General features: G+C 33.6%; 1 protein-coding gene and 2 long non-coding RNA genes across 3 annotated transcripts in view; 2 read left to right on the top strand and 1 right to left on the bottom strand.

Moving 5' to 3' along the window:
* Nucleotides 1-18393, top strand: part of LOC145006401 (uncharacterized) — a 29761-nt gene extending 11368 nt beyond the window's left edge. The window contains exons 2-4 of the mRNA XM_078965486.1: nt 16996-17675; nt 17760-17882; nt 17979-18393. Coding sequence (XP_078821612.1) covers nt 16996-17633 — 638 coding nt within the window. The 3' untranslated portion in view covers nt 17634-17675; nt 17760-17882; nt 17979-18393. The remainder of the gene's footprint in view (nt 1-16995; nt 17676-17759; nt 17883-17978) is intronic.
* On the bottom strand, nt 14287-15812 carry LOC145005928 (uncharacterized). The gene is made up of 3 exons (XR_013662717.1): nt 15014-15812; nt 14614-14709; nt 14287-14526 (listed from the first exon to the last, which is right to left on the bottom strand). It is a non-coding gene; the product is annotated as an uncharacterized LOC145005928 (long non-coding RNA).
* A 1550-nt stretch (nt 18394-19943) lies between the features above and the next one.
* LOC145004064 (uncharacterized) lies at nt 19944-22556 on the top strand. The gene is made up of 2 exons (XR_013662254.1): nt 19944-21716; nt 21788-22556. It is a non-coding gene; the product is annotated as an uncharacterized LOC145004064 (long non-coding RNA).
* Nucleotides 22557-23656: the final 1100 nt, after the last annotated feature.

The raw sequence follows: 23656 nt of genomic DNA, 5'->3' as shown, positions 1-23656 counted from the left end.
ACACACCAAGAGCAAGAGAATGGCTTGTGAGAGGGAGGAGGAACACCAAAAAACGTCCGAGGGTTCTTCCAAAAGGGTTCACCAGGTTTTTGGAGCCATATGGGTCTTTATATAGTGAGGCTATTAGGGTTATCAAACAAGGAAACCCTAATTTGACTGCTTAGGCTCTAAGCAGCCCATGGACTCCCTTTAGAGCACTCCTTAAACGAATTCATTATGGGCTTCCCATAGAATTTGTCCAACCTATGTTCCAAGGTGATCCATAGCCCAATTGCAATTATCTTATAATTACAATTCTAGTCCCCTAAGTTTAACTAATCTCTTTTATCCACAAAACTAATTCTTAATTAATTCTTGGCTAATATTAATTAAACAATATGATTTCTCCTTTAATATATATTTCATATAATATATTAATAAATCATAATTAACCTCTCTCCTAATAAATCACCCTATCAAGTTTCTTTGGTGAAGGCAACCCAAAAGGACCATGCACAACCAGATCAAATACCTACCAAATATAATTAGGGGCTTAGACACCAATCCAACACAATTCACTCAAACCAAGGCTCTGATACCAACTTGTAACATCCCATTTTCACAACAAAAAATTTTCATTTTATTCAATTAAAGTTTCCCATTTATAAATCCATTTTGAAGAAAACTGTTTATTCTAAATATATTTATTGAAATCAGGATAGTATTAAAGCGCGTAATCTTCATTGTCATTGACGAATGTGTACGGTCATGCCTTCGCCTTCCCATGACGACCGATGATACCTGAAACAATAAATAATTAGGTAAGGACAAAGCTTAGTGAGTTTCCCCCAAAATCTCTCATGCGATAAACATACAAGCATGCGTTGGGTCCACTCAGCCATCAGGTTGGAATACCAAGGGTTTGTTGACCTACCAACCTAACCCAACAGCTCCTCCCGAACCTCCATGACTTCGGATTATATTCATCCCACACCGTGTATCTTGGCCTACAGTACCAAACAGGACCGCCTTAACCAATTACAACCGTATGTCGGCATATAAACAATCATGGATCAAGTAGGCACATAATACAGACAAACAATAATCATATAGCATAGTACCGCCTATTAGTCCTCACACCACACACTCTCCCGCTACCAGCTATCCTCCATGAAATGCATAACCATAAGTAACCAAAGGTGAGATAGCCACCCAAACAGATGATCCTACTCTAGAGCCACAAACAAACAAACAAGGAACAAGAAAGAAAGCCTAGATCAAGAGTTCTCAGGCTATGCTACATGACCACATACAACATGATACAAATCTAACAGATAACTACAACATAGCAACATACAAATTAATAGGATACAGATACAACAGATCACTACAACATAGCAACATACTAAATACCAAAAATCCAAGGAATGCATAACTGTATATACTCAGAGGTGAGATAGACACTTGGACAAGGGATCCTACTCTAGAGCCACAACCAAACAAGGAACATGCAAGAAATCCTAGATCAAGAGTCTTAAACCTATCCTACATAACTATATACAGTCCCTACGGAATCCCTCTATTAAAAGCTAACCAAAGCTAGTGGGCTGACATTGGTGCCTTCGACCCACGGATACAATCAAGCAAAACTCACCTGAAATGAAGAAACTCGAAAAACTAAGACATGTTTGCCTTTCTGCACTGTGTGTTTCCACGAATCCGCTAATCACCAAAACCAAGTAAAACCTTAATTAAAAGTCCAAAACCCTAAATTCAAGCTTGGTCAAAAGTTAACGGTCAACGAAAGTCAAAAGTCAAAGTCTACGGCAGCTGCATACGCCCAACTTACACGACCTGATCTTATTTCCCCATTAAGTACTTTATCACTTAATACCTTTTGTCCATAGCTCGGATATAGACTCAAAACATCGACTTAATTCATAAAGTTTCCATCTTAATGACTTCCCATGGCTAGAAAAATTTTAAAAACCAAAACCCTAACTTATTAATCCATTAAGACATTATAATGGTCCAAGCAAACAAGATCTTGTCTTTAAAGACTTCCCATGGCTATCACATTTTTATGGTTCCTAATAGCTTCATAATGGATAAAGTTTCCAACTTTAACCATTATCATGTTCCAAGCAAACAAGATCTTGTCTTTAAATCTCAAAGGGACCAAAAGTGCATCTTTTCCAACTTAATCCATTAAGTCCAAGTCTTCTACCTTTATATTTGAATCAATATGACGTTTAGATGGATAAAGTTTCCAAATTTATCCATAACAAGGTCACAAACTTTCAATATCTAAACTTTATGCACTAAAATGACCAAAACATCATAGCACCCAAAACTAGCTAGATCTAACAAATACAACATCAATATTCAAGCTTTATACCTTTAGAAGAAGGATCAAGGTGAACAAAGTCTGGATCTACAAGCTCTAAGCAATCAAACTCTTCTCCAATGAGTTCCTATTCTTCTAAATGCACCAAGAACCCACCAAAGTTATTTAAAGCTTAATAACCTTCCATATGAGGCTAGGGTTTCAAGGGAACAACTTAAGAGGGTGGAGGCTGAAGGTAAGGAGGTTTGGAAATGAGTTAAGGTGCTTAAATATGGTCTAAGGCCCTAAATTAGGGTTTGGTTCTGAGTCGCGAATGCCCAGAGTTCCTACGGAATTCCTAGAATACGCGAAGGAGCCTTTGCGATCACCCATCCCTAAACGCCTAACGTATAATCCTTGTGCACCCAACATTCTTGACTATCCCAAAATCTTCATAACTTCAAATGGTCATAACTCCTTCCTTCCAACTCAACTTTCAGAAATCCTTCTACCCATGGAAAGCTATTGATGAGCTCTACAATCCTATCTATTTACTTTTGACTTAAAACACATCAAACTAAAATCCTTAAATTTAATTAAAGGTCTAAACCATCACTTTACCAATATACCCTTATGCTCTAAAGTACAAACCGAACTCTTGGATCACAAAATCTACATCACCTAAATCCAAATGGGTATAAACCTCATTATACTCAACGCCCAAGAACTTCTGACAAATGATCTTTGTGTCACGGCCTCGAATTAAGAAACGAATCAAAATAGGGTGTTACAGGAGGACTTTCATGAAAAGATTCTTGGGTCCAAAAAGTACCCTTGGTAGCTTGTGATTCTATAGGAATTTCTAGAGATGTTTGGGAAGAAGAAACTAAATGTTCATTAATCTACCATTTGATCTCTTATTTACTATCTTCTTTCATATTATGGAGAAGATTTTGGATTGCTCCTAATGTTACAGGTTCAGGATCTAAATTCATTCCTGAAAATCTTTCATATTATGAAGAAAACTACAAATCCTAAAAACTCGATGAATCTTGATAATTTTCATAGTCACTTTTGGAGCACAACTACCCTTATACTCTTTACGTTTACACACCATGAAGGTTTTTAAATAAAATCCATTATTTTTGTCAACATCTGGAGGACTTTCATGTAAGGATTCTTGGGTCAGGAAAGTACTTTCGGTAGCTTGCGATTCGGTAGGAATTTCTAGATGTGTTTGGTAAGAAGCAACTAAATGTTCTTTCATCTACCATTTCATCTCTTATTTACTATCTTCTTGCATACTATGGAGAAGATTTTGGATTGCTCCTAATGTTACCATTTCAGGATCCAAAATCATATTTTTAAAACAACATATTAACACGGTTGTACAACTAATAAAAAGTAAACCATACTAAGCATATAATATTTCCATGATAGAAACTAAGTCTATTTCTATTTATCAAAAGCTCACACACACACACACACACACACACATATATATATATATATATATATATATATATATATATATATATATATATATATATATATCTTTGCCTTCTAGTATTTTGTACCTAAATTTGAGATACATGACATTAAATAAAATACTCCTCCGTCCCAAAATTATTGTTCATGTTTGACTTTTGAAGTCTTTCCATATCAATTTTGACCATAAATAACTTTATTTGTGTTGCATAATTTTTTATGAAACTTATAACAATGAAAATACATTTAAAAACGATCTATTCATTTATTTTGCATAAAAAATTATATGACAAAAACTAAATTATTTAAGGTCAAATTTGAATGAAAAAGACTTAAAAAGTCAAACGTGGATAATAATTTTGGGATGGGGAGAGTATATATCAGACAACATTGTTTGGGGAGTTGTATGGAATAAAGAACAATATTTTATCAAATCATATAATAATTAAAATATTTTCTTCCCATATGGGTATACAATGTGATATATATATATATATATATATATATATATATATATATATATATATATATATATATATATATATATATGTGTGTGTGTGTGTGTGTATGTGTGTGTGTATGTACATACATATATAAAATGCATGACCTTAAACATAATTTTGTCTTATGGGCCTTCATGTATCATACTCTCTCCATCCCAAATTACTTGTTTACTTTTTACTTTTGAAATCTTTTTTTTCAACTTTGACTTTAAATATTTTTATTTGTGTTATATACTACTTGATAAAAATTATAACAATGAGACGACATTTAAAATACAATTCATTCATATTTTTTACATCAAGTATTATCTATCAAAAACAAAAATATTTAATGTCAAATTTGAAGAACAAAGACTTCAAAAGTCAAATGTGGACAATTAATTTGGGACAGAGGTAGTATCTCTTTATTAACATAAATCCTTCAGTTAGTTAGTTAGATACTAGTTAGTTAGATACTGATCTAGACCTTAGGGTTCATGAGAAAATGGAACCTTATCAACCTTACCAAAACAGGAAGAAGAAATCAACTTGTTAAGGTAACACTAAACATATACCTCGTGAATGGATATATGTTCCCATTAAAATTTCCCCTTATCCTATCTTTAGGATATCGTAGATGTTCAGACACTACTCTTTTCCATATGATCATAAGGAACAATATCAACATGTGTAGTATATGATTAAATACTTACAATAAGAAAATATTTAGTATGTACTTACATCACACTCTTATCATTTTTCACCCCCTATTGACATAATAAATACTTACTCTAATAAAAAGTATCTTAAAGTATTGCTCTTAGTCAATTAAGCCATGTATCTCGAATGAAAAGGATTCTATAAACTCACACTATTAGTTACTAAAAGCTAATTATTACTTTAATTTCTAACCTTAACTTCGTAAACTTGATAAAACTCTTTTTAGATTCTTATTCAGATAATGTATTAATCCCTTGTTAATATGATTTATTACACTAAGAGGTTAACTCACATTCACATTTAACATGATTATTCAATTTGATAATAACTTTTTTTTTATCATAATGGTTCATATAACCAACCATTTTTTCGATTTTCAAAATCTTTAGCTTTGTCGTTTCAGTTTACGTCTTTCGTATCATATTAGGTAAATGGCTGATAACTCGTATTCAAGTACACACAACTCGAATATGTATTTCCTTTTGAATCAATGTGTCTACACCAAATCGGCTTTATTGAGGTGATATAAGTTTCTACTCATGATTTTTCAACAATTGCATTTACCTCAATTGTCGTATATTCAGCTTATTTTTATTATATAAGTACTTCAAACTTTTATGATTAGCTAATGTTTGAAATTTCACCTCTAACAAGTAACATGCATTGTTTCCTTCAACACTTTTAATGCATAAGCAAGTACACGTCCTTTTTCATTAAAATACGTTTGAGACGACATGTCAATTGTCACTGTAAACAACAAAATCATCTTCTCATTGCAGTAGTACCAACACCGAAGCTTCAAACAAGGCTTGTTTAAGGTGTTTATATGCCACATATTTTGCCTTCGAAAATTAAAAAAATTTAGCCTCCTTTGTCAAGTTAGTCAATGGTGCCTCTATACTAGAAAATTTTTCTACAGTTCGTAATAAGTAGCTAATCTGTGAAAACTACAAATCTCGAACGGTTTCACTGTATCACTAAATCAACACTAATAAGGCTGAACGGTATGGATGAGGGAAAGAGTGAAGGAAGCTTACCCTCTCAGCTGAACAACATCCCTTGACTGAGGGAAAGGTGGTGAGGGAGCTTACTCCCTCAATCTCTCTCCTATTTCTATTGGTTAACTTTTTTTTTGTATATTTTTTAATATTTATTAAATTATATACCTACTAAAAATTACAAAAAAATATATCAAAACTTATGGTTTTCATTCCCTACAAAATAAGTATAATATTTATAGGAAATATATTTTTAAAAAATAATAAAAAAAATAGCGAGTGAAGTTTTCCACACATTTTTTGGGTTTTAGGTGAGGAAAATAAAAGTAAGGGAAATGGTGGTGTGATCCACAAAAAGTGAGAGAAACTCTCCACCCATACCCTCCGGTCTAAGATCAACTTTAATACCTTCACCACCAACAACGTGTGTCTGATAAACTCGATTTCTCTAAGCTAAAATTTTCACTTAAAGAACTTTTGATAAAACTTTTCTTTTCGAAGAAGTACCAAATTCTGATGCAAATGAATCGGGTGTTCATCTATCTTTTCGAATAAACGAGTAGGTCTTAAGTAAAAACTATAAATTATTTATCCAGTAGAGAGAGACATATACATTCGTTGATTCTATAAGAGCAAAAGAACAATCATCAACCCAAACGATATCATCAAGATTTCTTAATGCTTGTAACAGAGACAAAAGGAAGACCTTGGAGTATCAAATTTTTTGTACTTTTAACTATTGATACCTCGTTCTCAAATCAATATTGTAAAAGGATGACATTCCTTTGACATTAATTAAAAAAAATGTCGTTATCTACAAGGAACACCGATTGATAATCATAACCTTACTCAACTCTCGATTAGCAATTGTATCGGTTCCCATTATTAAATCAATAATATACTCTAATTCGATCTTGTGGTAACCGTGAGAGTTCATCCGAAAGCAAAATAATCCTTTACCACTTTCACATCGACCATGGCCAACCCCTTTTGGTTGTGCTACATATACAACATATTTAGTCATAGACGCCACTAACATTCCTTCATAACATTTTTTGCCCCATACAATTATCGTGGATTCATTTGGCATTCCAACCACAACAATCTTTTAATTGAAAATTATTTAGGTGATGCGTATAGCAAGACAATCCACGCCCACTATTTTTGTAAACCAAAAGGCCTTTGGGCTAACGGTAAGGAGTGATCATCTAAAATGAGAGGTCATGGGTTCGAGTTTCTTAGGAGATATAGATGGTATTTAGGAGTAAGTTTAGATAGTTTGTCATTTTAAAAAAAAATGGAAAACGGTCCGGCTGATTTCTAACCAAAACCTTTATATTTAAACTTTAACCATAACGTCACTTTCGTCAATCGGCTCTACCACGACACCCTTGTACAAAGGGTTTAAATGAGTATTTAATTGAATAGAAAATGAGGAAGTTATAAAAGGAAACGTCATACTCAAACCAAATAGTGCACACATTAGGAGTGAATTTAATGTATTTATACATGTCACCACATCAAGTTTGTCTTTGCCTCAGTAGTCATCATCTATCACTTTCTGATTTATTTTAAAACTAGGTATAAAACTCTTGTATTACATGGATTAATTTAAAAAATTAAATATAAAGGTCTAAATATTTAAAAACTTTGGATTTATATAAAAAAATAAGAAAAATAATGAATTACTAAAATTGATATTTTTATCTTTTAAATTTAAATAAATAAACAAAATAAACCAATAAACTTTAATTTGAGAATTTTGAAATAAGAAGGTAAGTTTATTAATGAAATTTGATATTCATCTATTACTATATTTATTGAAATTATTACATTAAAATATTATGTGGAATTTATTAAAATAGAAAAATCCATGAAATGACTTCTGGAAAAGAAATTAATTCAAAATAAACACAAAATGACATTTGTAAAATTGAATGAGAGTGTGACATGTGGTAATTGAGCCGAAGGTATAATAATTGATATTCATCTATTACAATATTTATTGTTTGAGAACCGTTCAATCGAGTTGAAGGTGTAATAATTATTATCGATGAGCTCTTCAATGTGCTCAACATGAGCACCTCATTCTATTCTAATAGCTCCAGCTTAAGCATATTTGCATCCCTTCCGGTAGCCCCAACTTGAGCAACGAATGTCTTCATATAGTCTCCACTTGTACTCTTCACTTCACGAGTAATTTCTAACTTGGAAATGGCACTATATAAATCTTTTCTCAACTCCACAATTATGGAATTCCTCATGGTAGTTCCAACTTAGACATACCAAAATTCTCTGATTTATCATCTAATTCCTCATGGTAGTTCCAACTTAGACATAAAAGAATACTTTATCGAACCCTAATAAATCATTCTTATTATGGTACTTAGTCACCAAAGCTTACCATTAGTTTAAGTGTCTAAGTATCAAATCTTGTGTTCCCTATTTTCAAAGCATTTATGGTGTTATATGGGTAATAAGGACTGATATAGCCATTTTAAAGCCTTTATTTTAACTTCGATTAAGAGAGTGATGTACTTGAAATAGATTAATTCGATTTTTCATTGGTACTTGATTATGGGTTATCACTTATAATTTCTTCCCTTTTATCCTTAATACAAATCCTTATTTTTTTCATTTATCCTACATAGCCATCTCAAGTACATTGTTCATTAAAGATGATATACCTAGTCATAATTACTCTTTTCTGAGTGGATTAAACAATTTATGAACATTCAAACTTTCACTATTCCATATGAAAATGAATTTCTCTGATTTATCATCTAATTTCCCATTTTATGATCCTAAATAGGTGAGTAGGCCATACAACCAAATACTCGTGGTTCTTTAATTGAAGGTTGATTTCATATACCCACTCAAAGCTTCTTGAGGAGTCATTCCTTGAACACTTATGGTAATATTATGATTTACCAAGTAGGTTGAGTAGAGACTACCTCTACCCAAAATTGTTTCTGTAACAACGTAAAATTTCCAATTTAATTTTTCATTTTTAAAACCACAAAATGTATATCATATCATAATTTCAAATCCATAACAACAGTATTTTCAAACAAATCCCAAGATCTCTCTAACATAAACTCCATCGGGGTGGGTGTGTACAAGTCAAGCCGTCGCCTTCCCACGGTCCTCACTGGTACCTGAGACATCAAACACAACAACGGTAAGCACAGATGCTTAGTGAGTTCCCAAAATACCACATACCACAAATACGCCACTCAAGGCTAAATCCGACCTTCCGGTCTAGATGTCTCAGCGGGACCCTCCAGTCCCACAGCTCGTCGGACCCTCCGGTCCCGTCATAGCTCATTGGGCCCTCTGGCCCGGTCAGAATCGTTGGGCCCTCCGGCCCGGTCTATATAATCATACATCATACAAATAACACATAGCACGAAATCTCTAAGACAACACATAATCTCATACATAGCACATAAGACCCTCTGGTCAACTCGAAATACCTACTCAAGGTGATGTATAGTGAGAAGACTCACCTCGCGTATCTTAGTAACTCGTAAATCTCGTAACTACTAGTGCTCGATCTCCCGAGCTATCGTCCTCCTACAACACAAGCATATTTCTACTTAATACCACCTTGACCCTGGCTGACTAATACCACGAAGTCAAACCAGTCAACTCTGGTCAACGATCAACGGTCAATGGTCAACGGTTGACCCGACTCGCCGAGTCTGGCGTGGACTCGCTGAGTCCCTACGGGACCCGATCCCTCTGAATCTCTTTCGACTCACCGAGTCACTCACCCGACTCGGTTACTCAACCCGTGGTTTGTAATCACTGAACAACCCGCACCAACTCGCCGAGTCTGGGAATGGACTCGGCGAGTGCATTCCATGCACAACCCCAAACGACCTTCTGAGGTCAGATCCGCTTTACTAACTCATAGATCCAGTCCCCTTAAGCTGATTGACCACATAAAGTCCAAGTCTTGGTGCTCATTAAGCACCGAATAGCTCATGAATGGCATCTTAGCCTCAAATACCTTGATCTCAAGCCAAAACCTCCATGGATGCATATAAAGCTTTGGTAAAGGGATGCTCTGGACCTCTATGGGTCCAGATCCAGAACCTTAACTCGCTAAGGGACCATGAGGACACTAGATCTAGCCATAAATGGGTTCAAAAACCCTAAATCTACATGAACATCACAGTAACAGAGAATGGTTCGGAATTGTACCTTAGTTGTGATGTTCTGGACCTTAGTCTTCGGGAATCCACCCCTCTTTTGCTTCCTCTTGGCTAGATCTCCTCTTTCCTTGCTAGAAAATAACTCCAAGATCAATAATGGCTCCTTCCCTCACTTGAATTGCTCAAATGCTCTAGGGTTTCACTCTGGGGACTGATGAGCACAAATGACGGCCATAAGGCCCTTTAAATAGGCCTCAAACCCGAGAAATTAGGGTTTCATTAAACAGCGCAGACTCGCCGAGTCTACCAAGGCGACTTGCCGAGTCCGGGCATCAATCCGGGTGAGAAATCGCGTCTCAACTCGGCGAGTCTACGCACCAACTCGTCGAGTTCTTCCACAAAACTCAAAATAAAAAGAATAATTAATATAATTGAAATCCCGGATGTTACAGTTTCGCAACTTTTCATTCATTATACTTCTTGATAATTCTAAATAGTTATGTTTTTCCTTCCCAATTTTCCATTCTGTAGAGATCTGTAAAGTGATGAGAACTAATGGCGAACATCATTATTTTTCAAAATTGGAAGAAGTTTTGCTTATATTCTCCACAAAAATCTAATCATAAACATTTGATTACACAATCACCTTGCTTTTCAATAAGTGACTTAGAAAGTTTTACATGCTCCAAATACTTCTCATTTGTATTTTAAAAATGATAAATGACACATTATCCTTATAAACGTATTGCGCATTTGAAGCTTCATTCCCTTAAGTAATTTTCATCTTTTTTAAGGGAACAAAGTTATTAATGACTTGTCTTTTTAGGCCCTCTACTGTTAGTAGATGGTTTCTTGTTCAGTTATGCATTTTACCATTTCAAAGTCAAAATCAGATTGTAAAAGTCAAAATCATGGGTATGTAAACCGGAAAACATCTTTGGAGTGTATCAACTTCTACAGTCGAAGAGTGTATCGACTTCTGCAATCCAATATCATTGATCATTCCCTGTATCGACTTCATCGACCTCAAATGCTTTCTCTTTCTACAGACTGATCTTCTTTTTTGTTCTCTTACTATAATATAACAACATTAATGGTGATGGATATAAACCTCGGTAAAAATGGTGGTGTGAAGAAGATTATTAATGTTGGAGGAGGGAGGAGGAAGACGAAGATTCTGATTTTTCCAAAAACCAAAAGAAAGTTATCATTGATCCATAACAAATCCAGTTCTAAGATACATCAAATTACAGCTTGCAGAAAACTATGCAATATATATATATATATATATATATATATATATATATATATATATATATATATATATATATATATATATATATCCAATTAAGCATTAAACAAATCTTCAACTTCCAATTTTTTATTACCACCTCCTTCAAGAAAATCTTCAGGCTCCGATTTTGGATTACCACTTCCATCAAACTTTGATTTTGGACTTCAATATCATGGTCATGATTTTCAGCCTCATTAACCCACAAATGAAACCCACTCCTAGATTCCCCACAAATTTCAATATCATAAATTAGTAAAACTATGTTAGAATGGTGTACCATATTCGGTCAAGCATATTATTCCCTACCTAGATTCTTCTTAGTGGTGGAAGTCCTTACGATAGCCATACTTGCATAATCGCACCTCACCATCGTTTCTTGTTTGGATGTAGTAGGAAAAAAAAAGAATAAAGGAGAAAAAGAAATTGAAGAAGAAGGGAATGAGAGAAATAAGGGACTGGGAAAGAAGTTATTGACTTGTTAGCATTTTAGATGAGGTGAAAAAGAAGTCATCGGCTGACCCCTTCGTTTCTTCAAAAGTGACTAATTAGAAACGACAAAAAAAACTTTATTCCCTCATAAAGCACTGAAGTAACTTATGGGACTGAATGGGAAAATATACAATACGTTATAGGGCTAATGTGTCATTTCGCCTTTTAAAAGAAAGATATACCGGACTAATTTCTAGTGGTGCAGAGAAGAAACAAAACATAGGGAAAAAAATAAGGGAAGAAGAAATTAACTTGATCATAAAGTTAAAATAAAACGGAAGTGATGGAAATGAAAAAAAGATTGAGGATTGAAACCTATTTTATACTAAGGATTTGCAACTTAATTTGATACTAAAACAAGACAGAGATAATAACTTAAATAATGAAAAATAAAGTTTCCTAAATTTCCCTTTTTTCAAAACATGAGGTTGAACTTGTTCTAATAAAATATGATTAAGCCAATAGTCACCCACTTAATCGGCTTGATCATACCACTCGTTCACAGTAGTGTCAGTTCTTCAATCAAGTGTGTTTCTTGTTTCTTGCACTTAGGACACTTGTTGTTGTAGTGATTAAACTCACCATATTTCTAACATCTAACATGACTTTTATCCTGAACTCATTCATTACCATCTCGATTCTTCCCAGACCCACGAACCCTTCCCCGACCACATCCAAAGTCATCCTGATTTGAACCTTCATTTCCACAATGCTTACAAACATGCTATTTTTCTTCACTAGCCAAAATCAACCCTCCTTGAATGTCCCCCACTTTCTCATTTCCTTTTATATGCTCCTCATATACCTTCAAACTACTTACAATTTCATGGAATAACATCGAATCCAACTCGAAACATTGATCTATTGAAGCCATGATTTGGAGATAATACTTAGGCATCAAATCAAGTAACATTTTCATCAAATCTACTTCTTCAAGCTCGTAATGAAGGCTCCTTGATTTTGAGGCTAAACCAGATAAATTTGTCAAAAAAATCATCAACTGTTTCACCTTCCTTCATGCGTAAACTTTCAAGCTCCCTCCTTAAGGTTGAAATTCGAGTCGTTCAAACCCAATCCACTCCCAGATAGTGCGTTTTTAGACCATCAAACACTTGCTTTGGTTTGGTGTAACTCGCTATTTGCACTACCATGTTTTCAGGTGTTGATTGAAACAAAAAGGAAAAATCTTGTTTTAACTTCCTTCGATTTGATACATCACCTAATGCCCTTGATTCGAGAGTCTCCGGTATGATGTATTCATCCATATCCTACTTGATTATGACTACCCACATAGAGTAATTCATTGGATTCAAAGATGAAACTTGATACGACATCAAACCTTCTTCTTTAACTATTGACATCCTATTCACCCTTTTGACAGCCCCAACCTCTTTAATCAGGCTTGTTCTGAGAGCACTCTTTCACCAATCAAGTAAACAAGGTCATGTGCACCTTTACCGTTTTCTATCACCTACAAAAATGAACTGAATCAAAGCTACCTTCTTTGATGTCTTCTGTTCATTTATTACACACCTTCGGTTAGTCTCTCATTATAATTAGAACAAGTCTCATCAAGAGAAATTGGTAATGTTGTTGAGATGCTTCAACTTGACATCAAAACCGACTCACTGACACCAAGTGAACGAAATATAAACTAGACTAATTTATGGTGGTGCACAAATGAAACAAACAAAATAGGGGGAGAAGAAATTTACTTGCTCACAATGTTAAAATAAACCTAAAGTGTTGAATTTGCATAAAAATTTGAAGAATGACATCTATTTTATACAAAAAGTATTATAAACCTAATAAGATATTAAACAAGAAATAAATAAAGAATCAAATAATGAAAATAAAGTTTCCTAAGTTTCCCTTCGTTCATTTAAAACGTGATTTTGAACTTGTTGAGATCGATTAACCCAATACCATAAAAATATGTGTAAACAAGATCCAAGACTTTTAATGTCGTCCACGATTTATCATATTCAAATGAGTTTCTCAAATGCCATCCTAAAGTTCAACCTTCAGAGACTTGATCCACCTTATCAATCCTTTATAATCCTCATACAAGGTTATGATTGAACATGTATTTACAAACACATGTTACTTTAATTGATCAGAGAGAAAAATCACATGAATATTTATAGAGAGTAGTACCTATATATACATAAGTTTAAAAGCCAATAAGCATTCACTAGTACACAAAGCTTTTTTTGATGCATTTAAAATGATTTATTGATATAGGTATTGAAACACACCAACAAATATCGCATCAGAAACACCCTTATTTAATGGTGCGGTTATACAACTGCATTAAAAAAAAAAAACCACAACCGCACCAAAAAAAAACAAATGGTTTTTTCATAAAAAAAAGGCTTGACAGGTGTCCCCATTAAATGATAGAACCGCATCATTAAATCATACAAAAGAACCGCAGCTTAAAAAGATGTTTCTTTTTTATTTAATTCTTTACACATTTCTATGCTCTCTTTTGAGCTTTACACGGCTCATCTATCATTGTGAGGATAACATAATTCTCAGAAACTTCAAATTCCTGCTTCTTAGCCCAACCCCTTCGTGCTTCCATAACCTGCATGGCGAACCAATGATTTGCCATGACTTATCCAACTTGTACATATATAAAGTTTCACCAAAAAACGAAAAAAAAATAACTTACATGATTTGGAGTTAACAGGCTAGAACCAGCAAGTGTATGACCAACAACATTAGTCTTTGTAAATCTGTTAGCCACTTTCATCATAACTTTTAAAAACTATGGCAACAAACACAAAAGAAAATAATATCATGGTATTTTCAACAAAATTTGAGAAAATTAGGCAAGATATAACATTTACTAATGCAAATTCTATTTCAACAACTTCAGGATGTTAAGTTGCACATTAACTGTGGCCTTGACATTTTTTGCACCCAACGTTTCATAAGGACCGATCTAAATGAACATTAATCAATTAAAAGTTATAAGTTGAAACCCTAACTTAACAAATCATAGTATCATACATATAAATTAAGAAATTTATGAATCAAAATTGCTAAAACAGAGTATCAAACACACATACCTTAGAGTCTTGGTGGTGGGTTGATGGCTCAAAGAGAAATCAGATTCACCACGGTGTTGACCTGAAGTCGTGAATTGACAATGATGGAGGGTGGGGTTAGCCGGAATCAGAGTTGATGGGGATGGGGTGACAGGACTCAACAATGATGGTCATGGCGGCAAGAGTCGATGATGTTATCAAATGAAATTAGGTTAAGAAATAGCATCGCACTGGAAAAAAAAGCATCGCGGGGCAATGAAAATTTAGAAGGGAAGACATTGCCCAGGAAACAAAATATTAGAAGAGAATTCGTTTGGTTTAAAGGTGCGGTCTTTGATCTAAACGCACCTATAAATCTATTTTAGTGGTGAGGTTTAGATACATAGCACCAAAAAGTAACTTTGTAAAAACATTTAAGAGCATTAGGTATGGGCTCGTTGAGGTGGTGTTATAACAACTTAAAACACCAAGGGGGAAATGGTGTTCATGGTTTTATGACCATGTTATGAGGAGGTTAAGAGGAGAAAATTAGAGAGAGAAGAAATGTGTAGCCAATCAATGTTCTCATTTCAATATGTCATAACGCGAACAAGATATGCCATAACACCAAGGGGGAAATGGTATTTATGGTGTTATGACCATGTCATGAGATGCCACATCAGCAAAAATATCACTTCTTGTTGCCCATACCATATGCTCTAATGCAATTTCCACATAACCGCACCAACAACAATATTTGGTGTGGTTTTTGTTTTTGTTTTTTTTATGCGATGTATATATATTTAATACTGCGGTTTTTAAACAAGACCGCACCAAAAAATAAAATGGCATCGCAGTATTAAATGAGTTATGTACTAGTGATTATTTCTAACATATATATATATATATATATATATATATATATATATATATATATATATATATATATATATATATATATATATATATATATATATATATATATATATATATATATAAAAGCATTATTTCTAATCCATATGTAGGGATATATCCATCTCTTTGGAATTTATATCGATGCTGGAATAATAACCACCAAATGATTCAGCCAATATATTCCGGATGAATTTATCATGTAATAGAAATACACAGGATTAAAGGATAATACATGTGGAAATAACTCATCAATTTGAAAATTGTCTACCTTTATTTATATGGCATCGCTTTTTGCACGTTTGTCTTCCACCTCGATGTAATAAGTGGACAATTTGGTGATTAATTATTATTGCTAGTAAACTAATCAACCATTTTGTAATTAACAGTCCATAAAGAAAAGTTGATGTTTTAAAAGACCTTGTTACATAACTAGAATGTTAGAAAATCGGGGTATAGAATTGTTTGGATCAATGAGAGTTGTAAAACATTTTCAGATTAAAGTATTTCGATAGTATAATGAAAAATCTCTAATCGGATAAAACTCATTGTTTTCTAGAATGAAGAATGAATAAGATGTTATGAAGTTATTTATCCAAAATGATTTCGAAATTGATCATATAACAGGAAACAACTTATTGTCTTAAAACTATCAAATGATAGTTTATGTCCTAAAACTGTCCAAAACGGTCATAAAATAACTTAAAAACCGGGTCTGAAATATAGATAACAAAACAAGGTGTATTTACTGAAAATATGGATTTTTGATACATTTTTTATATAGCAACGTAACACATATTAATATTATTATAGAATTGGATATAATTGGCCAAATGACATTTTTATTTACAGAAAATTTGACACTAGCTAGGGGCTACCACCCCTTGGACCCCGCTCCTAGGGTCGCTGCCCCCGGACCCCTGTTCAGGAGCTTCGTCCCTTAATAACAATATACTTCCAACAAAGACAAAATTAAATAAATATACACTCCGTACCATATTAATTTGTCTAATAATTTTCATAGCGACATTAATCAACAAATTAACCTCATTACACTTAAATAATATTAGTGATGTAAAATCACCAATATAAAATTCCAAAATGGTATGCAGATCTAGGTCCAACAAAATTAGAAGCAACGCAAGAAGACATAGAAGAAGTGGTTACAGCGGAAGCAGAAACACAAGACCCACACGACACAGCCACGATAAATATTGGAACAGATGATAATCAGACAGAAAACATGATACCCGTAACAATAGACGAATACGAGAAGTTGCATAAAGCTACTGTGAAGGGGGATTGGTATAAAGCAGAAAGCATAATAAGAAACAAGAAACATGCAGTGGAATTGGAAATGAGCAAAGACGGCAGCACAATACTTCACTTGGCTGTTGGAATAGGTCATAACGAATTTGTGGAAAATTTACTTTGGTATATAAAAGATGGAGACTTATGTAAAAGGAGAAGTTCTGATGGAAGCACAGCCCTCCACATCGCTGCAATTGTTGGGAATAGATATGCAGCGCATCTCTTGGTTGATAAAGACAAAAGCTTGTTACTAATTAAAGACCATAAAGGCAATGAAGCATTGCATAAAGCTTATGAAAATATGCATCTTGATACCTTGGTATATTTGTTCAAAGCCTCTGGTACTGTTGCCATAACCACGGCGTTGTCTATTCCTTCACGGCTAAAAAGCAGGTCGCTTACTTCACTCACCCTCAACTTCACCCTACTGTGCAAATAGGGGATGACCTTCTTGTTAGTTTTATTTCTGCCCACGAATTCAGTGAGTAGCCGCAATATCACATAAATATTGTTACATAAAGACATATTGCATTAAATAATCATACTTTACTGATTATTTTCGCAGATCTAGCATCGGAATTAATTGAAGATTTTCCTAAATTTGCTGTGAAAACTGATGGTGTACTCATGGCGTTAGCTAAAAGCTTTCCGAGTGGACTAAACCATTAGGAAACACTTATCTATCCATGTAAGATTTTAATGTACTAGGAAAGAGCTTTCTCTATTATTTTTTATTTCTATTTTTGTTCTAAGGGTAATTGATTGTGTGGTTTTCCTGTTTTAGCGTTGGACTGTATCTGGGAAGCACTAGAGAATGCAACAATAATGGTTTTCGGGTCATTTCTGATTATCCCGCTCTTTATACACAGTTTCTTCGTGGTGGAGGATGACGCTATCCCAAAATGGAGCAGTTACCCATTCAAGGATTTATTATTATATTTTGAACTCAAAGCGAAGTCTATTCTGCTGATAACTTTTTTGTTCTTTTGCAGTTCTAGTGGTGATACCTTTCTTCGTCGGTGGTTTGATATATTTCCTCATATCAGTGGTTTGTTGCATATATTATCTTTTGTGGAAGGCTTTATCGGTGATAGGTAAGAGCATGTGCAGTCAATCCACTTATTGCAACTTGGTTAATTTGAAATCTAGGTAAATTCTAAAAACTAAGATGGTGTTTCTTTTCACTCAGTTGACTTAATGGGGATCCAACTTAATAATATATATATATATATATATATATATATATATATATATATATATATATATATAAAATCAATAGTTTCTTTTTTACTTTAATACATCACTACAAGGAAAAAGACAATTAGCGGCAACAAAAGTCGGCACTAAAGGGTCATGAAGTCGCCAGTAATGGTAATAGCGACGACACGTCGTCGGTAATAAATCGTCGCTATGGCTCCGTCACTATTGATCAATTTGTCGCCACTAAAGAGGACAGTTGCCGTTAATACTTGTGTCGCCGGTAAAGAGTATAGTCGCCGGTAATAGTGTTGCCGATAATAACAATTTTCATTTTTTAATTTTTATTTAATCAACGATTTTGGTTGCAGGTAATTACATAACAACATCCAATTAAATATCAAAAGTATTAGTTTCGCCAGTAATTACATAATAATATCCGATTAAATATCAAAAATAATAGTGTCGCCAGTAATAGTATCGCTGGTAATTACATAAAACAACCAAAAGTTTTACAATTCTAACAAGTTGCAAAAAGTGACAACAAGTGTAATATACAAATAAAGTTCATTCCTACATATCATCATCTTCGTTCCCATCGTTTCCTCGATTATTCTATGATTGAAAAAACGAATAAGGATCATCCCTACATGTCGGGTCGTTGAGTATTGCCTAAAGATTTTCCAACTACATAATAAATAACAACATATATAAACTTATAAGTTAAATTATCAAACATTAACAAAAACTATCAAAGCACATTGTTATTTTTAAATTAAGACAAAAAGCCAAAGTATATTGGTATTTTTTGCACTTGGGACAAAAACTCAATTACCAAAGTTTTTAACAAATAATCACCACAAAACGAAAATTACCAAATCAACATGCATATATAACTTTTGTTTTAAAAATACACATGTTGAAAATATAACAGTCTCTAACTTTTGTTTTAAAAATACACATGTTAACTCAAAAAAGTAGATATTACTTGTAATTTATGTATTTTTTTAATTAATTTTAATTATAATTACTTGTAATTTTAATTACAATTACTTATGTTCTAAAAATACACATGTTTACTTGTACTTTATATGTTTAGCGATTAGCTTTTTTCCATCGTATATATAGATACATTTTTCCAATTATAACATTGTATTTTAAAAAAATTTATAACATTTTTTTTTTCCAACTATAGCATCTTACATATACCAAAACCACATACTTTCACATAATACAAAAGATCATCAAATACACATACTTTCACATACATACATAATAATATCCTGCTTATACCAAATACACAAAGATCATCATATACACGTACTTTCACACACACACACACACACACACATATATATATATATATATATATATATATATATATATATATATACAACATATACACCAAATATACATACATTCACATACATACATAATAACATTCTACTTATACCAAATACACATACTTTCATTATGTGTGTATATATATATATATATATATATATATATATATATATATGTAACATTATATTTATACCAAATACACAAATTTCACATTCATATATCATATATATATACATCAAACACACATAATTCACATACATACATAATAACATCTTATTTATACTAAATACACACATACTTTCACATATATAGATAATAACAACCTACTTATACCAAATACACATATTTCACATTAATATTCCACATATACACCAAACACATATACATTGACATATATACACCAAATTTACATTGATTCACACACACACACACACACACACACACATATATATATATATATATATATATATATATATATATCAAATATATGCCAATTTTCACATAATTTATACAACTACACATAGCTTGCGATTAAACTCAAATTTCTTAATAAATAGAAGTAAATAGAACTTGTAGTGGCAGAAATTACTCAATGTCGCCAGTAAAATTGGTACTTACAGGAAAATACTCTCACCTACCCCTCACAGTAAATCCAAATACACAAAGGACCAAAAACACTGAAATTGAAAAATAATTTGCAATTAATCATCAAATGGAGCTAGAAATCGATGTGAAGGAGAAATATAAAGAGATATAAGAACTTGAAGTTACCTATTTACCCGAGATGGAGCTAGTAATTTGTTGTTTTCGTGATTTAAACCCGTTTAATTGAAGCCCTAAACACCTTTGACCCTTAATCTCACAATGTTGGGAGATTTCTTGATGGAATCGAAGGTAAATCGCAGAAAACGGGACAAGAAAGAACCAGAGAAAGGGTTTTGACCGAACACAAAAAGCAAAATTGATGAAATGCGTCGTTTTTTTTCTTTTTATCTGCGCACGCCTTTAGCAACGACAATAGAGGCTTTACCGGCGACAAATGTTAACAACGGTGACTATCCGGAGGGAATGATATCGCTTATTTTTTTTATACCACTATTAGCGGCGACTTTTTCGACCTTTAGCGGCGACAAAATGTCGCCGGTATTGGTTTTGTGCGGATAATAGGCCCCAACCGTTGTATTAGATATTCGATCGAACGGATGAAGTATATCAAAAGGGGATAACGCAGATTCGAGTGAAAAGCCTTTAGCGTTGACACAATTACCGACGACTCAACCATTTGTCGCCGCTAAAAGATTGTGTCGCCGCTATGATAGACTAAGTGAGGATATGGACACTACGAAAATTCAAAGCTATCCAATTTTGATTGCTAGAGTGAAAAGTATTCGTGCTTTTTATAAACTAAAGCTAGGTTTTAAGGAAGCTAAATTAGAATAATTGGAATTGTAATTCTAAAGCTGGTTGTATCATGGTTATATAATGCGGTATTTTATTGATTCTAGAAAATAAACATCCACTATAATTGGAATTGTAATTCACCCATAACCCATTAAGCATATCGAGAAGAAAAAGAAGGAATGGGAAGAAGCAGAAAATCTTCTAAAATTGGTATGTGATGAAATAGACAAGTTAGAATATTGTGGTACACATCATCCCAATTACACGGGACCAATTCTTGAGGCTGCGCGTCAAAATGTTTATAAGGTTGTTGATGAGATTTTATTTAGATCACCTGAAGCGATTCACTGTACAGATAAAAATGGATATGACATCATTATATTACCAGTTTTACACCGTTCATATAAAGTATACAACCCTATCTATGACATTGGGGAGCGGGAGAATCTATACAGAACGTTTCTTGATTCTTCTAAGAATAATATCGTGCACTTAGTTGGAAAGTTGGCACCTTCAGATGAACTCAGTCGTAGAACAGGTGCAAGCATTACAGCTACAACGAGAACTTCAATGGCGTGAGGTAAATATTAAATAATTTATAAATCATAGTAGTATAAACTCAGTCGTAAATGAATTTTTTATATATGGTAGTATAAACAAGTTGAACTAATCCTTCCGGAGGTGAAGAAACATGTGTTTCCTACATACATAACTCAAGATAACATTTTTAAGGAGACACCAGACAGGGTGTTCACAAGGGAACACGAGAGTTTGTTGAAAGAAGGTGAAAATTGGATGAAAACCACAGCGGAATCATGCAGCATCACTGCAGCACTAATTACCACAATTGTATTTGCAGCAGCAATTACAGTACCAGGTGGAACCAATGAAACAACAGGCACTCCTTTGTTTAGAAAAGACATTGCCTTCTCTATTTTTGCAATATCAGATGCAATTTCATTATTTGCATCCACTACCGCATATGTTAGTGTTCTTATCGATCCTTACTGCACGTTTTGCTGAGAACGATTTTCTAGTCAGTCTTCCAAGACGATTGCTTATTGGTATTTGTGCCTTATTGATCTCAACAACTGCTATGATGGTAGCCTTCAGCGCAACATTGTTCCTTGTCTTTTGTGATGAAAAAACATGGATGCTTGGTCCAATATGTGGATTAGCTTTCATCCCGATTTCATTTTTTGTCACTCTACAATTCCCCCTCATAGTAGATCTATTTCGGTCGACCCATTTACCCATATTTGGCAAGCAAAGGAAAAGTGCTTATAGAAGATTTAATGCGGACACCATAAGGTTGTATTTTGGTAAGTGGAATTAGTACATATCTTGGAATTAATCATGCATTCTACTGTATAACAATAATGATTTAAAGTCTACATTCTTGAGCATCATGATTATCACATCTTACATTTTGAATTTGTGTATCTAAGTAAAATTAAAAAATTGTCGATTGTTATTTATCGGTATATAGTTTTACTCCTACAACATTTTTTCTTGAACTTGTGTTCCAAAATAAATAAATTTCTTACCTAAATCATCACCTTTCGGTTATAACTAATTTTTTGGCAATCTAGAGATAGATTGAAGTGGTGGGAATAATCCGAAAATATTATTGTAAAAACCAAGTTTAAATGAAATACATATATGGTTGTGCGAGGGGTGAAATATGTAAACATTGAATTACGAATGGAATATTTTGTAATTTTTGAAAATCACATTAGAAAGTAGAAACCGGTGAACGCACTTCTAAAGGCTCACCATGACGGCGCCGATGCGTGTCATGAGTCCAAGATGAGTCTCCGACGTCAGTCCTTAAGAAACGCCACCCAACGCCATGTCTTGAGAAACGTCGTTCTAAATGCGTTTGACATTGTCACGATGTCAAATGTCATGTCATTTAAAACCTTACTTTTGAGGTTATCAAGTGGAAGGATTCTCGCTCCAACAAAACCAAGATTTTAGTGCTTCGTAAATAATAAAAATTGAAAAATGCCCCTTTCAGTTCCGCATGCAACATTGAACGAAGCATTGAACTAAAACCCTAAATCACTTGGAAGCAAATGACTAAGAAATTTACAAATAGCGGAAGGTCGAAGAAGATTTTTGGATCGGGTTCTAATGAAACATCCCAAAAATACAACCCAAATTTTTTTTTTTTAATATTACTAAAAATCACAAACATCAAGTATCATATAATAAAACCATACATCATGTATCTCAAAAACCATAACAATGTCTAATATCAAAGACTATATCAAATCATATCCAAAATATCAGAGTGGACTCGCAGGCTAACTGAAAACTGTGGTGTGTGTCATGTCATCATCCCGAGCTCTTCCCTTTACTAGCGGAAGAACCTGAAACCAGAAACTGAAACTGTAAGCACGAAGCTTAGTGAGCTCCCCCAAACTACCTCATACCATACAATAACATATAAAGCAACTACTGGGCCTTGCCTACTGCATTGGACCGAAATCTGGAAACTGCCTCAGACCGAAGTCC

The sequence above is a fragment of the Lactuca saligna genome, chromosome 7 (genome assembly GCF_052625555.1).
Source record: "Lactuca saligna cultivar CGN05327 chromosome 7, ASM5262555v1, whole genome shotgun sequence".
Taxonomy (NCBI): domain Eukaryota; kingdom Viridiplantae; phylum Streptophyta; class Magnoliopsida; order Asterales; family Asteraceae; genus Lactuca; species Lactuca saligna.
Note: the sequence above shows the minus strand (reverse complement) of the source record. Positions and strands in the feature narration are given on the sequence as shown.